At 40.8% G+C, this 16,576-nt stretch overlaps 1 protein-coding gene across 17 annotated transcripts in view; it reads right to left on the minus strand.

Moving 5' to 3' along the window:
- KDM6A (lysine demethylase 6A) overlaps nucleotides 1-16,576 on the minus strand; it is a 157,750-nt gene that overhangs the window by 117,363 nt on the left and 23,811 nt on the right. For all 17 annotated transcript variants that reach the window (XR_009961508.1, XR_009961506.1, XR_009961507.1 and 14 more), the window contains one exon: nucleotides 30-138. Coding sequence is in view for 8 of the 17 variants with exons in the window: in XM_062602442.1 (XP_062458426.1) it covers nucleotides 30-138 (109 nt within the window). In the remaining 9 variants the exon portion in view is untranslated. The remainder of the gene's footprint in view (nucleotides 1-29; nucleotides 139-16,576) is intronic.

Raw genomic sequence — 16,576 nt, forward strand, 5'->3', positions numbered from 1 at the left:
ATTTATCAGAAGTACTTAAAAAGCCTTACCTTTTGGATAATCTTCCAACAAGAGGTTGAAGTGACCTAACTGACAAAAGAAATCAGACTCGACCTTTCCTTCAGCTTTCAAAATTAGCGATTCATAGCAGCGAACAGCCTGGGAAAAATAAATACAAGGTTTTCAAAATTCTGTATTTAACTAAAGCAAAATAATACATTTTCAATACATTTTCTAAGAAATAATAAGGTTTCTTGTTAAAGTGTGCAAGGCAAGAAGTCTACAAAAACTCTCAATAACAACATGGTTAGCATTATTTTTTAAAGAAGAAATGTAATATTCTAGACAAAACAGATTTTCAAGTTCACTGATTCTAATGAAAATGGACGGCAAATGAAAAATGCAAGTTTTCTCTGGTTTATTTGTGAACTCCAGAAACATTCAATTTCCTAAACACAAAACGAACCTCTAACATACATGACGATTTTAATTTAAAAATCAATGAAATGCAAAAGAATTGATTTTATTTATTCATCTCAGTCTGCAAGAAAGCATGTTCTCTGATTTTGCTCTTATTCTGTGTTTGTTTTCTCTAAAGGACTCACATTTCATTTTACCAGTTTTTTTTAGCTATTTTTTGCTAAAATGAAGAATATGTTACCTCAACATGCTTGCTTAGGCAATTCATATACCTTAGCATGTATTTCCCAAGACTTGATTCATTTCACATACCTCTATCATGTCACAAAATACAGTTTACTATCTTCTATTTACTAAACAGCTACTGTAGACAAAGTAAAGCTAAAAGCATGAATACAATTAGAAAACAATTTCACTTAGACAAAATTTGCTCTACAGGTTTTTAAGCGGCACACTCAAAGGATGTTCTGTGTTGCAAACACACATTTTTAATGGACTGGAATGATAACTTCTATTCACCATAATGGTTAACCATCTATAACCTAACTTTAACCTCTTACCTCAAGACCCTACTTACACTTTGGGAACGAATGAATAAATAAAATCAGTTTCCCAACTTTTTGAACTTCCAGTTTCTTGATTTTGAACATGCCAGCCTTTAAAATGAAGTCGCTGAATAAACTTGAATGGGAAGGAAGGTACCCAGCTGGTTAATCCATGACTTTCATCAACTCTTATTTTAACTGTGTTTCAAATTTGGTTGCAATTATGAACTGCTTGGGCCTAATATATTACAGTAATCAAAGACCTTGATCTGAACTTAATCTGAAATTACGAGCTTCATTAAGTCATTTTATTAAAATTAGAAATTTGAAAAGGGAAAAGATGATCCTGTAATACTTGAGTCCAAACACTAAATTAGCTCACTTGTCTGTATTTAGGATTTTGTGTACACTTTTATTAATCACTGAAATGAGAAATGTTATAATAAAAAGAATAAATGTTAAGAGACAGTTAAAACACACATGTGGAGAATCCAAATCACCAAGCTAATCCAAATCAGAGCAAGGTAAAAATCAGCCATTTTTATCTTGTGATGCTACCTTTAAAATTCTTGTTTAAATGCTAAGCCATAATAAGACAGGCCTTGCTATACTCAATGAACACAAAGCCATGCATGGAACCAGAGGAGTGGCTCTCAGTTTGCATCCCAAGCTTGAGATGCATTAAACACATTTTCACCTACTTCTAAGACGAGGATGGCCATATTTTATGGCTGTTTTCAGAAACAATATTCTGATGGATAAAATCGAAGCTATGCTGCTGCAAAACTGCAACAAAATGGGTGACACCTGTATCAAATCTATTATGTGTAGGCACAATATTAAAATTATTTAATAACTCCATTTAAATTCCATATTTCAAACTAGCTATTTGGTCATATTCTGAGGAGACCGAGATGTGCATTTGCCTCTCTACATCAAAGAGCTGCTGAAGAATTTTTTACTCATGCTCCAAGTTTTGCCTTAGCAAAACTGCACTGGAAGGACTTGGTTTCTGTTGACAGTTAATCAGAGCTACTTTAATTTTACTCCCACCACTCTGAGTACCTCTTGGAGTCAGCAAACTTTCAATCTAAAGAATATGATCCCTGGAATCAGAAATAATGTGTGTATGAACCAATTCTCAACATTCAGGCTCATCAGCTGAACCTACTCCCACCTGCATATGCTTTAATGAACAATCTTGGGGTTTGTGCCTTGCTTCCTCTCCCCACTTCTTGGTCTCATCTCTCAATTTGTAAAAACTGTAATGCAACTCTTGCTAGTGCCCCTAATGTTACTGTCACAGATTAATTTGCAAACAGGCCTTCCATTTTCTGATGATATGCAATACATGCTGCAGCTGCTATAGAGAATATTCACACTATGACTTCTTTTTAATATTTTGTCTTCTACAATTCAGTCGCTGTTCAGAGCATATAAAAACTACTGCCACAACAGGCAGTTTATAAAAAAAAAAATTGCTGAAGAGGAAGTTAGAGTAGCTTATTTCCTAAATTAGATGGCTACGGGTATTTGAAGTAAACCTATGACTTTATGAACCAATATGAAAGGATTTTTCTACAGAGATATTCAAGCAAATTATAGATCACATACACTTAAAACAGGAAAGCATCTGGGAGACCCTTAACATTTCCCCAGCCCTTTTTTAACTAAATCTTCATTAAATGATGTACAATTATCTAAAGTTATATATATTTTATATATATAATTACATATAAAATTATATATTATAATATGTAATGTATTATATATTGTATATTATGTATTATGCATTATATATTATATAGAGAGAGGCAAAAAACCACACCCAAGTCTCTCACACAACTCAGATCACTTCTCAACAAGGCAGATCTTCCCTTTGCACTAGAAGACACTTCTTTGGTTCTGGTCACAAAACTTCCTTCCCCATTAAGCCCCTTCACAAACATCTTTAGAAAGGAACAAGTATTTTTTCCTGCATAGATCAGAATCCGTCTCTCAGCTGAATAAATGAATACAAAGCATTTTGAAAGAGGGAGGTCACAATCATATGTATCTGTATATGGTTGCTTTGAAGGAATAATCAAAAGATCCATTTCAGCGGGTCTGTAACTGCAAAGGCCATCTATGGTACCACTTCTGCAACCAATTTAAATCATCCTGAGACACTAAGAATTCTAAGGAAGCTAAAAATCCCTCAGGTTTTTAGGTATTGTTATTTCTCCACACTGTATGGATTTATAAGTGCACTCAATGGAGCCAGCCTTGCAAATTGCTAGTATTGACAAATTAACAAGAAAGAGAAAGACCCCGAAATGAAAGGGAAGATTGCTACACAATGTTGTACACTTCCTTCCCTTTGTTCAAGGGCTACATGAAGATAAAAGGGAAACCTAAAGAATTTAGGAACTTGGCAAAATAGTCACCCGCAGCTGTTCTGCAGTGTGACAACCAGAGCAGAAGGAGGAAACAAACATAGGAATGGCTGCAGGAAAAGAAGCTGGCTTATAGGATTAAAAAAAAAAAAAAAAAAAGTAACAGTACTTGTCTGTCACCTGCTCCATTAAAAGCAAACTGAAGTAATACACTACTGTCAACACTTCTGACATGACACTTACAAGCCCCCTCTTATGACATCACAGCTCATGACTGGGGGCATTCTGATTTCACAAACTGAACCACCAATTCTTATGACACAGATAAATACAACACAGTGAAGAAGAAAAAGACTTAGCATATTTGTCAACTTTAAAAAAGTCAGCAAAACATTCATATGTGCTCACAAAAGGAAAAATAATTCCATTATCATTTTAAAAATGCACTGTCAAATCCTTGCATGTTCACTATTTATTATTCCAAAGGGAAAGGTGGAATTCCCCCCCCCCCCGTTGTTAGAAGAACACTTCTTCTCCCTTCTTCCCCCTCAAAAAAAAACCAAACAAACAAACAAAACCAAAACCAAATAAAAACAACCCTGTGAAGCAAATGCCAGTTTTGGCTATTATTAACATGGTATCTTTTCATGAAGAAAAGACCCTAGACGTGCAACTATACTACGACAAAAATCTAAGATAAAGCCAAAATTCTAAATACTGAATGCAAAAGGGACTGACACATATTGCAGCTCTACTTCATAAAAGAAAAGGATGATGTTATTTCTAATTCAACTAGTATGAAGGGGGGGAGAACACAAACCTTTACCATTATCACTGGTTGCAACTATTTGCCTTTTACAGCATGAATTCAAATTACTGTTAAACCATCGTACTAAAAAGGGGAGGGGGAAAAAAAACAAAACAACAAACACCAAACACCAAAAGACCCCAAACCAAACAATACAGCTTTTTTCAACAGCTTCTAAAGATGATGACGTTCCTCTGTCCTTTCTTACTTGTGACAAGCATGATTGACTAAGATGAAAGTAGTAGGACTAAATTGCCAAACATGACAAAACATTAATTATTAATTCTTTAATGTATTAATTATATGAGAGCAGAGGAGTGCACTCAATCCACAAATTTTTACTTAAAACATGGAAGAAACACTGACAGCTACAGAAAACCAAAAAGCTAGCAGTATAAATTGTTAGCATGGCAACAGCTGGGCAGTAATGTACAGTGAAAGAAATTTGAATTTTACTGGGTAATAAATTAACTGTTGAAGAAAAATATGGTGTTTTAATGCAGACAACACAGTATAAAATGACAAATTCAAAGCCTCAGGATATTACTAGAACCTTAAAGTTCACAATAGAAAACAGTATTGTATATAAAGACATGCCTTCCACTGGGGGGGGAGAAGGAACAAACAAACAATTCCTGTTTATTTTTTCTTGTTTCTATAGAAAGCAGTAACCTGAACAGATAAACTTTGTGAGCAGGTAATAAGAACTGAAAGCATGAAAAAAATTCCACATGACAAATTTGAAGAGACAGACATCAGCAGACTCCTCACACATGAAATACATACTACACTAATGTTTAGAAATGAAATGTTACTAGCTTTTAAGGGATATTTTACCCTTCTGGAAAAGAAGGCAATTACGTCGACAGTGCTGGACACCAAAGTGATGATCACGCTATCTACTAGCAGTTGATATTTGAAAGTTATCGAGAGATGAGAAACGCAGAAGTTTATGTATATGCGGGGCTTGTTCTCCCCACCTCAGTATCAAAAGAGGATGCTCTGCAAGACTTCTCTTCCATTCCTTTCTCCATGCCACAATTCACCAACACACACACGATTTTCTAATAACAATGACAACAGCTAACATCCTGAGAACCTCCTCAGTCAGTTCTTGCTCCTGCTCTGCAACAAGAGAAGTCTGAGAAAGACTTGCCTCAGATTTGCAAGCAGACAAAAAGACAACCTGAATTCTTCAGAAGTTAAACTATTTCTTTTGCCCCTCACCCCCACCAACTGGCCCCATTTCCTGGACTGTAGATGACTTAAAGGAACATCTCTTTTACTTCCCAGAGAAAAGCATACATTTCAAATAATCATATCTGATTAAGACAACCAACAATTCATTGGCTCTTCCACTGAAGGCTCTTGTATTTTGTATGGATGGCACAATACTTTTAACTTCCCTTACTTTCCTACTCAATATCAACTCCTACTAAGCTTTCAAAGCTTCTTTACATGCTTTCTTTGTGAAACTCACACTGTGTTATAAAATTTCTCTCTCAACTTAGCACTAGTTTACTCTTCTTCCATTTTACATATGGACTGTATTATATAAAAGACCAAAGTCCTTATTTCAGGGACAGCAAGTAGTATAGAACAATGGAAACTGACCCTCCTTACCCATTTCTCAAGAAACACAGCATCAATTTTGGGCAAACTTCCCCTTGCCCCAAGATTACTGTTTCATGAAAGAAGACAAACAAATATTGCAAGCAATAAAGAAGAAAAGTGGTTGTGCATGTTTGCTATCTGCACTGCTTGATGATAACAAGACAAGTTTTCTTTGAAAGCCACTACTGTAGCCTAGGACTTGACTACCACAATCATAATTTAAAAAAAAAATAAAATAAAATAGTTACACCTTCAGTACAATCTGGAAGCAGAAGAGAGGAGATGAAACAGCAAGCAGCAGAAGGTGAAGGTTGCTAAATTTACAATTGAAAATTAATTGAAAGGCAAAAAGCACAAACCAGAACTTGCTCTAAAGACCAGAGTGAAAGCAACACACTATCACCATAAGAAACAAACAGTAAGATAAAACTATTAACAATTCAGAAACCTACGTGGAGCATCAGTATCACTAAAACTCTACCATCAGATGGAGAATAAACAGCAGAAACTAGTAACTTAGAAATAATTCTTCTTGGAACCACTAAAAAATGAGGGATACTACTGCATAAGAAACATAGAACTGCAGAACAGAATACAACATAGAATATACGCAAATCAATGATAAATAGAGAAAAGTGACCTTTCAGTGGAGGGGGAATAAAACCAACTTGCCACCACTGAATAAAGAACACATCAACTATAAGACATTCTTTACAACTGTTTTCTGTCAGGCAGATGTAAGTTAGCCTCTCCAAGAGAGTAACAGGAAACTCAGTAGTTTTCAGCTGACAGCGTCCACAACCAAATGCATTTTGAATGAAAAACTGACTGGAGTTAGTGAGTGAATCACTGGGCATTAATCCTGAAATCACCCTTAGGATGCAATACCCCCACCCCTTACTTCTTTTAAATCCAGTAAGTTATATTTAGAAATATAGATGTGCATGTAAGTGCAGACACACCTGCACTATACAGGAAATTAAATTTTAAACTATCAGCAAACTGAACGCTTTCTGTTCTGTCCCTGAAAACATTTCATAACCAGAAGCCTCAGAAGATTCTGACAAATTTCGTATGGATTTTCATCATTCCAAATACTGCACAGTTATTCTTTAATGTAAGAAAAAAAATACAGAAAAACAAAAGAAACATACTTTTTTTTTTTTTACATAGCAGTAGATTTTTCACAAGCAACTGAAATGTCCGATTTTTTTAATCTGAGAATATAGGAACATTTTTTGTTATTTTTTACTATATAATCCTATTTGAAGTAGAATTACAGCACCTTAATTTAGCAATTGTTCTAGACCTAATGAATAGTTCACCATACACTAAATTTGGCTACTAAATCAGACTTCATTCTAGCAATTCTAAACTATACAAACACAGAACATCACAACTGACGGTCTATGTTTGTATAGTTTACATTATACTTGAGAACATTTAGACAGTTAACGCTGATAAATAAGCTTATCTTTTTTTTAAGTGTTAAACCACTTTTGATTAGGAAGCTACAAATTTTCATATAGATCTTAGGAAGATCGCAAATCAAATACACAGTCATTTATTTATCCATTCCATTGTGTAAATAACTTTGGAAATACACTAAAAATCAACACAGATGAAAAAAGAAAAAAGCGAGTTAAAGCCAGGGTCTGCATTAAAAACTGCCTGTTTCAGTTAAGAAAAAACTCCAAACATTAAATCTGAGTATAATTTATGCAAAGATCTCCTGCTGCAGACTGAAGCCATTGGAAATGTAACACTATCAGCTACCAAGCATCAAGATGACAATGTAGCAATGTATAAAGAAGCTTGGGAAAAAAAGTATTAAATAGAGAACAATGTACATAAATATGAAAATGACTATAAAGATTGACAAAACAAGTATCTCTTTATGAAAATACTCAGTTTCAGAATAAATAGACTGATTTTCTGCGCTGTTGTTTAAATACAAGGTGATACAGAAAAGTAATTATTATCAAATAATTGCTGAGGTGATAATTGCTGAGGTGAGTAGCTCCAGAGATGACGCCTTCAACACCGGAGCGGAGGAGAGATCAGCGTGCAGGAGCCTCACCTCAGAGCGACAAGAGCCACCGAGGAGGGAGCCTCAAGGCCTCGACAGGACCTGCCCGGGAGCCGGCAGCTCAGCTGACGAGAGCGAGCAGCTGACTCACAGGGGGCGGAGCCAGGAGCAGCGGCACCAGCCCTGGCTGGGTAAAAACCTGCCCCAGGGTGCGCGGCGAGGCAGTTTGTGCGGGCAGGCGGGCGGGATGATGAGCGCCCGTCGTATGAGCAGGGCCCCGTTTGGGGGCTCTGCTCTGGCTGCCCCGGCGGTGGCAGCGTAGGCACCCAGACAGAGCCGATGAGAGGGGAGGCTGCAGTGCAGAGCTCGGGGTGTAGAGAGTGCCTGCACGGGTCTGGCGAGGGGAGGGTGCGCCATGGGCAGGGCTGCACTCGGTGCTCCCTGGTGGACGTCCTCCTGCAGCAGGGGCTGAGCTGAGGGATGATGTTAATAGACTGCGAGATGTCCGGGAAGCTGAGAGGAAGCAGGAATGCTTGCTCCCGGCCCAAACTGTGCAGGGGCCTCGAGCTTCCCCTCTACCTCATGAAGGAAAGAAGGAGGCCGTTAACCTGGGAAGTGGGAATCAGTGACAAAAAAAAAAACAGCAAAAAAAAAAAAAATAAAGAGGAGAAGGACCAAGGGTCTTCCTCCTAAATCTGTTGTCCCCACGCAGAACCGCTTTGCTGTCCTGCAGGGGGCTAATGAGGAAGCGCACTCGAGCCAGTAACAGCCGGCTGATGCACTGGTAAAGAAGATCCCTACTGGTGCTGCTAGGAAAAAGCGGCGGGTCATAGTAGTAGGGGACTCTACACTGAAAGGGACAGAGGCACCCATCTGTCAGCCTGACCCGGTCTCAAGGGAGGTGTGTTGCCTACCAGGGGCACGGATCAGGGATGTTGCAGGGAGGCTGCCTGCTCTAGTCAGTCCCACAGACTATTACCCACTTCTGGTGATACATGTGGGTCCTAGGGATATAGATAGTAGTAGCCTGGGGAACATAAAGAAGGACTACAGAGCCCTGGGAGAGGTGGTTAGGGACTCTGGAGCTCAGGTGGTCTTTTCATCAATTCTCCAGGATACAGGGGAGGACCTAAAAAAAGCTGGGAGGATTGGGTAGGTTAATAACTGGTTAAAAGGGTGGTGTCATAGTCAGGGGTTTGGGTGTCTTGAACATGGGACCCAAGCTTGTAGGCCAGGTCTACTGGAGGCTGGGGGAGCTGGTCTGGAAAGGGGAAGAGTGGTTTTGGTAGGAGGCTTGCCAGGCTGGTCAAGGAGGCTTTAAACTAGATGTGTTGGGGGCGGGGGGCATCATTCCATCCCAACACACCCAGTCAGTTGCCAGAACCTATAATAAATGCTTGGAGCAATGTGGATATATTCCAGCCGCTCCAGCCAATGAGCCAGCTTCATTTGGAGCTCGGCTCAGATGCCTCTATACAAATGCCCGTAGCATGGGGAACAAACAAGAGGAATTAGAGATGTGTGCACATCTACGGGGGTATGATATAATAGGCATTGCAGAAACATGGTGGGATGGCTCCTATGACTGGAGTGTTGGAATGGAAGGTTACAGGCTCTTCAGAAAAGACAGGCCTGGCAGGTGGGGAGGGGGAGTTGCCCTTTATGTTAGGGATAGGCTGGAGAGTATGGAACTCTGCCTGGGGACAGGTGAGCAGTCCACAGAGAGTTTGTGGGTCAGGGTTAAAGGGAATATAGCTATGGGAGACATTACTGTGGGGATCTGCTACAGACCGCCTGATTAAGGAGAACCTGAGGATGAAGCACTCTATAAACAGATAGGAAAAGCCTCACGCTCACAGGCCCTCGTTCTCATGGGTGACTTCAACCACCCTGACATCTGTTGGAAGGATGGCACCGCCCTGCACAAGCAATCCAGGAGGTTCCTCGATTGCGTGGAAGACAACTTCCTTCTGCAAGTAACAGAGGAGCTGACAAGGAGAGGTGCCATGCTTGACCTTGTGCTCACCAACAGGGAAGGGCTCGTTGGAAATGTTACTCTCCAGGGCAGCCTTGGATGCAGTGATCATGAGAAGCTCGAATTTGAGATCCTCAGGACAGTGAGAAGAGCGTGCAGCAAGCTCACTGCCCTGGACTTCAAAAGAGCAGACTTTGGCCTCTTCAGGAACCTGCTTCGGAAGGTTCCATGGGATATAGCCCTAGAGGGCAGAGGGGCCCAAGACTGTTGGTTGATATTCAAGGATCACCTGCTGCAAGCTCAGGAGTGTTGCATCCCAACCAGAAGGAAGGGCAGCAGGAGGGCCAGGAGGCCTCCTTGGATGGATAAGGAGATGCTGAGGAAAATTTAGCTGCAAAAAAGAGGCTTATCAAAAGTGGAAGCAAGGACAGGTGGCATGGGAAGAGTCCAGGGATGTTGTCTGGGAAGCTAGGGACCAGGTTAGGAAAGCTAAGGCCCAGTTAGAATTAAACTTGGCTAGGGATGTTAAGGGTAACAGGAAGGGGTTCTACAGGTACATAGCAAATAAAAAACAGACTAGGGAGAACGTAGGCCCCCTCAGGAAGCTCTTGGGAGAACTGGCTACACAGGATTTGGAGAAGGCTGAGGTTCTGAATGACTTCTTTGCCTCGGTCTTCACTGGCAAAGGCTCTGACCACACCACCCAGGTCTTGGAAGGCAGACACAGGGACTGTGAGAATGAAGACCTTGGACCACTGTAGGAGAGGATCTGGTTCCAGACCATCTTAAAAATCTGAACGTGCACAAGTCCATGGGTGCTGATGAGATCCATCCACGGGTCCTGAAGGAGCTGGCAAATGAAGTTGCAAAGCCGCTGGCCATCATATTTGAGAAATCATGGTAGTCAGGTGAAGTTCCCGATGACTGGAAAAAGGGAAATATAACCCCCATTTTCAAGAAGGGGAAAATGGATGACCCCAGCAGTTACAGACCAGTCAGTCTCACCTCTGTGCCTGGCAAAATCTTGGAGCAGATTCTCCTGGAAGGCATGCTAAGGCACATGAAAAACAAGAAGGTGCTTGGTGACAGCCAGCATGGCTTCATAAGGGGAAATCCTGCCTGACCAATTTGGTGGCCTTCTACGATGGGGCTACAGAACTGATGCACAAGGGTAGAGCAGTTGATGTCATCTACCTGGACTTGTGTAAAGCGTTCAACATTGTCCCACATGACATCCTTGTCTCTAAATTGGAGAGACATCAATTTGATGGATGGATAAAGAACTGGATGGTCAGCTGCACGCAGAGAGTTGTGGTCAATGGCTCAATGTCCAGCTGGAGACCAGTAACGAGTGGTGTCCCTCAGGGATCGGTGTTGGGACCGGTCTTGTTTAACATCTTTGTCATTGACATGGACAGTGGGATTGAGTGTGCCCTCAGCAAGTTTGCCGATGACACCAAGCTGTGTGGTTTGGTTGATACGCTGGAGGGAAGGAATGCCATCCAGAGGGACCCTGACACACTTGTGAGGCGGGCTGATGCCAACCTCATGAAGTTTAACCATGGCAAGTGCAAGGTCCTACACCTGGGTCGGAGCCATCCCAGGCACAGCTACAGCCTGGGCAGAGGAGAGATTCAGAGCAGCCCTAGGGAGAAGGACGTGGGGGTGCTGGTCGGTGAGAAAATGAGCCAGCTTCAATGTGCGCTTACAACACAGAAAGCCAACCGTATCCTGGGCTTCATCAAGAGGAACATGACCAGCAGGTCGAAGGAGGTGATCCTGCCCCTTTACTCTGCTCTTGTGAGACCTCACCTGGAGTATTGTGTGCAGTTCTGGTGTCCTCAACATAAAAAGGACATGGAACTGTTGGAACAAGTCCAGAGGAGGGCCATGAAGATTATCAGGGGACTGGAGCACCTCCCATATGAAGATAGGCTGAGAAAGTTGGGGCTGTTCAGCCTGGAGAAGAGAAGGCTGCATGGAGACCTCATAGCAGCCTTCCAGTATCTGAAGGGGGCCTATAGGGATGCTGGGGAGGAACTCTTCATTAGGGACTGTTTGGATAGGACAAGGGGTAATAGGTTCAAACTTAAATAGGGGAAATTTAGACTGGATATAAGGAGGAAATTCTGTCCTGTTATGGTGGTGAGGCACTGGAATAGGTTGCCCAGGGAGGTTGTGAATGCTCCATCCCTGGCAGTGTTCAAGGCCAGGCTGGATGAAGCCTTGGGTGAGATGGTTTAGTGGGGGGGGGGGGGGGGGGGGGTGGAACTTGATAATCTTAATGTCCTTTCCAACCCTAACTATTCTATGATTCTAAGTATTAAAAAACTATCATCAATTGCTCTGCTAAACATGCACAGTCTTAACTTCAGTTCCGAAAGGGGTTCAAGCACTAGAGGTGGCCCATTTTCAGATATAAATATTGTTGGTAGCTCAGTCTGAAAATATAAGGAAATTATGTATTTTAGAAAAACGGAAATAAAAATTGGTCAGGAACTCTTTATAAAGAAAGTATAAGAGCTAATGCTAACAGGGTAGGAAGTAGTTTTCAGCACCACAGGACACATAAAATTGGTAACAGTACATTAAGACACAAAGGATAGAAAAAGAACATCTAAATGGAAGGAACCTGGTTTCAAATACTGAAATACCACTATTTCAAAAACAATCTCATAGTGCTGGTATTTCTCAAATTAGCATAGCCAGTATACCAGGAAGGGTGCCCCACAAGGATTTTCCATCACATTTTCGAACTCTCACATACAGGTACCATTCCACATATCATGTTCCGTTTTCCACTGTCATTCATACATACCCCTCTTGTAGCTGATTATATTTAGATGATGGGGATTCCACTCACATTTGAAAGTGATCAGCACTGGAACATAACCAAATGTGCATGAAAACCAGCTTGCACAGAAAAAAAATGTTCTGGAGAAGAACTTTCTGCCCAGTAAACACCTTAAAAAGCACCACAATAACTGCCATCAAGAGCTGTAGCTCTTCTCTCCTAATACCTAACACCCAGAGTTACCCCTGTCCTTTCCCATCTCAAATAGCAGTCTGAATGAAGAGAAAAAATGCAATGGCAAAATAAGAGGAATGAAGTCCTCTGGATTCAGTCACACACTGATGATCAGTACCACTTCTGAATGGAAGAACTGGTGTGCATCATTCCAGGAAAGAAATAATTTCCACTTGTGCTACGTAGCAATTACAGGTGGGGGAGGTACATTCATACACGTTTCAGAATTGGTAATTAATGCACTACAAAGTACAAGTCAAAATTATTTTAGCTATTAGTGTGCATGCATATCGTAATATGTGCTACAATGACAATACACTCAAACACTGCTCAAGAACTCTTCAACAGAATCTTCTGGTAAGTGAAATTTTGCACTGAATTTTCACAGCCAGTACTAGGTAAAGAATCCTGTGGCTGCAGGGCAAATAGCCATGCAGATTGCCAGTACAGGCTGTTTCCATTAACAATCCCCTGGAGCTGGACAGAAGACCTCCTTCAATTAATGATTCCCAAGCCCTATCAAATTTGAATCCAATATAGAGATGGACATTAACAAATTCAAAGTGGAAAAACGCATCTACCAAGCTTAACACCAATTCTCTATGTATTTCAATGTAATTTCAGGAATACTACTGAACTTGGAAACAGGGCCTGCTTCAAAGGACACAACTCCTACTAAATACAGCATGTCAGAAAACAATTCTATTATTTATTATTTAAGCCAAAAGTCACCACAATGATTCCCAGCTGGACAGAGACTAAGCTACCACCTATACAAGTAGAACTCAGTTCCACCTATCCCTTCCCCTAGCACAAATACAGTCTGACCCTGTGTAGACATGGTGGATTTTGTGATTTAAAACAAACAACTGGATAAAGAAGAATGCAATCCATTAGAGGAAGGCACCAAGTCTGGGGCCACAACATCATGTGTCTTACTTGAACACTAACAAACATAGCCTGAATTACAAATTCTTTTCAATTCCATCGTGCTGCTATTTCTTCCAACAGAAGGATTTGGAAACACTCCTTTCTACCACGCCCAGCTGGAAGAGGTACAATATCCCCTTCTGTTGGGGCTAACTTTCAGTTACCACATAGTCTTGACTACTTAATGCACAATACTCCAATACTGGTGGACAACAAACCACCAATTCAAACCACGCAACACTGCTCAACCGAATGACCTGCTACAACCACTCACACCTAATGTTTTTATTTTGTGTAACTCTTTAAAAGAAAAACTGTAACAGTTAAAGTTGAATTAGATTTCAATTTTAACAACACAGCTAAAAAATGCTGAGATAACTGAAAAATCAAAATATAGTATCCTCATCTTTAAACCAGACTAACTATAGAATTTTATGAATTTATCACAAAGCTGCCTCAAGAATGAGTGACTACACTTTAGGAAAAGCAGTAAGCGTCCCCAACATACTTATATCGAAATAACAATCCTCTAAAGCAGCAACAGCTCTCAGATTAAAAAAAAAAAACAAAACCCACAAAACCCAAAAAACATGCTGTTGATCACATTTGCCAATCCCAAACTTCACAAAGTAAGATGTTTATCTAAAGAAAAAAAAAAAGAAGAAAAAAAATTGTGTAACATAAGTGGAATTCCACTGCACGGAAGCCAAATCTTTAACTTGGCATTAATCTTATGTTGCATCCATGACCACCTTTCAGAGTGACTAAATCAGTATCTCTAAGCACCAAAACTATCACCTGTCTCTCAGAAACAGAGAAAATTCAAATCTCTTTAAACAATCAACCTGTTAAAAAGCATTCTGTAAACACACCGAGTGCCAAACTCCATCACCAAACATTCAAAATGGGACAAGTTTTACAGAAGAACAGATGCACAGTACAGCATTTAACATCCAGAAGTTCAAGGGCTAATGGCACCATTCATAAACTAGCACGTCTATGTGATTCGTACACCAAATACCTTTGAAGATCTCCTTATGACAGATTAATGCAGGGTTTGCATTTAAAATGAAATAATGATAGAAATAGCTGAATGACATGCATTTCAGACTTTTGTTCAGAAGCTTTTATTTTTGATGAACGTGCATGCTATACTCCAGAAGATTCACTCCACAGAAGATGCATTGTTTTTTAAGTTAAGTATCTTAGGCCTTTACGTGAAGGATCAACTCCTAAATTCTTTACAGTGGCAGACATGCAAAACCTTATTAAAGAACTTCAGCAGTTTCACAGGCCAGATAGTTTCTCAAATGCAACCATCTTGAGACTGCAAAAGTGCACCAAAAGTGACCTAGGGCATAGTGACTCAAGAGTTTCCATTAAAAATCAAGTTTCTCAACACTAAAAAGTTGACTCTCTTCCTTCTTGAGGTTTTGCATACATGGGGCATAACCATCAATAATATAATCTATCTTTGCTTAAAAGCTAAATTCACTTTCAAAACACTCAATGGCCTAATCATAGAGGATCTTTAAATTGCCAGAATACACCAGTGTGAGAACTGCAGTCAACAAGAACACTTTTCAATGCAAGAAAAACTTATTTCCACAGCAGACTCTTTCGGGTTTGTTTGTTGTTTTTTTTTTTTCTCCAAGTACTGGTCCCAAATAATCATTATTAGAAAGTTATGTCATCGTCACAGGGTATATGGATGTGTACACAGAGCTGTACATTCACCTTCATTAATATACATAAAACAGCCACCATGCACTGTAGAAAAATCCCTGTCAAAACAGTATGCCATCATGAACAAGCAGTCCCCCTAGAGAGGTACCCTGGTTTCAGCAGCAGCAGTCATTTTTCTCCTCCTTAGTAGCTGGTGCAGTGCTGTGGTTTTGACTTTCAGCCTGGGACACCTCTGTTTGTAGTTGCTGGTCAGAATGTTTACTCTGACCAAGGACTCTGTTAGTATCATGCTCTGCCAGGGAAGAGGGGAAGCCAGGAGGACGCAGAGACAGGGCAACTGATCCAAACTAACCAAAGAGGTATTCCATACTACAGCATGTCATGCCCAGGATGTAGAACTGGGGGCAGTTACCCGGAAGGGTGAGATCACTGCCAGGGTCGGGCTGTCTATCAGTCAGGAGGTGGTGAGCAGCTGTATTCTCTTCCCTTGCTATTTCCCTTATTATTATTATTGGTGGTAGCAGTAGTGGTTTGTGTTATACCTTAGTTACTGGACAGTTCTTATCTCAACCCATCACATTCTTCCGATTTTCCTCCCCATCCCTCCGGGAGCGGGGGAGCGAGTGGGCAAGCTGCACTGCTGACTGGGCTTAAGCCATGACAAGAGGAAACAAGGAAAACAGCAAAATAAAAATCTATGAACCAAGCATGACAGAGTCAGACATTGAATGAAGTTCCACAGAACACACTGGCTACACCCACAGAAGCGGCAAATAAAAGCTCAGACAAAAGAGAGCAAAAGGGAATGCACCAGTGAGAAATGAAACCTTCATCGGGAGAATAGTAGAGAATGAAAAAACCCTGAACAACAAACAGCACCCTCTTCACTGCACTACTGTTTCACCCCTACTCCATCTGGAGCACAACAGCCTCCCCATTATTACTCACCCAATACATAGCATCTCCACATAATAATTACTTCAATCATGCCAGTCACAGAATCACAGAACGGCTGAGGTTCAATCATGCCAGCCACAGAATCACAGAATGATTGAGGTTGGAAGGGGCCATCTAGTCTGACCACCCTGCCCAAGCACCTAGAGCACATTGCTCAGGAGTGTGTCCTAGAGGCTGCTGGGTTATCTCCAGGAAAGGAGATTCCATAACCTCTCTGGACAACCTATCCA

The sequence above is a fragment of the Pezoporus occidentalis genome, unplaced genomic scaffold (genome assembly GCF_034315485.1).
Source record: "Pezoporus occidentalis ecotype Australia unplaced genomic scaffold, CSIRO_AGI_Poc_V1 ctg77, whole genome shotgun sequence".
NCBI classification, from domain to species: domain Eukaryota; kingdom Metazoa; phylum Chordata; class Aves; order Psittaciformes; family Psittacidae; genus Pezoporus; species Pezoporus occidentalis.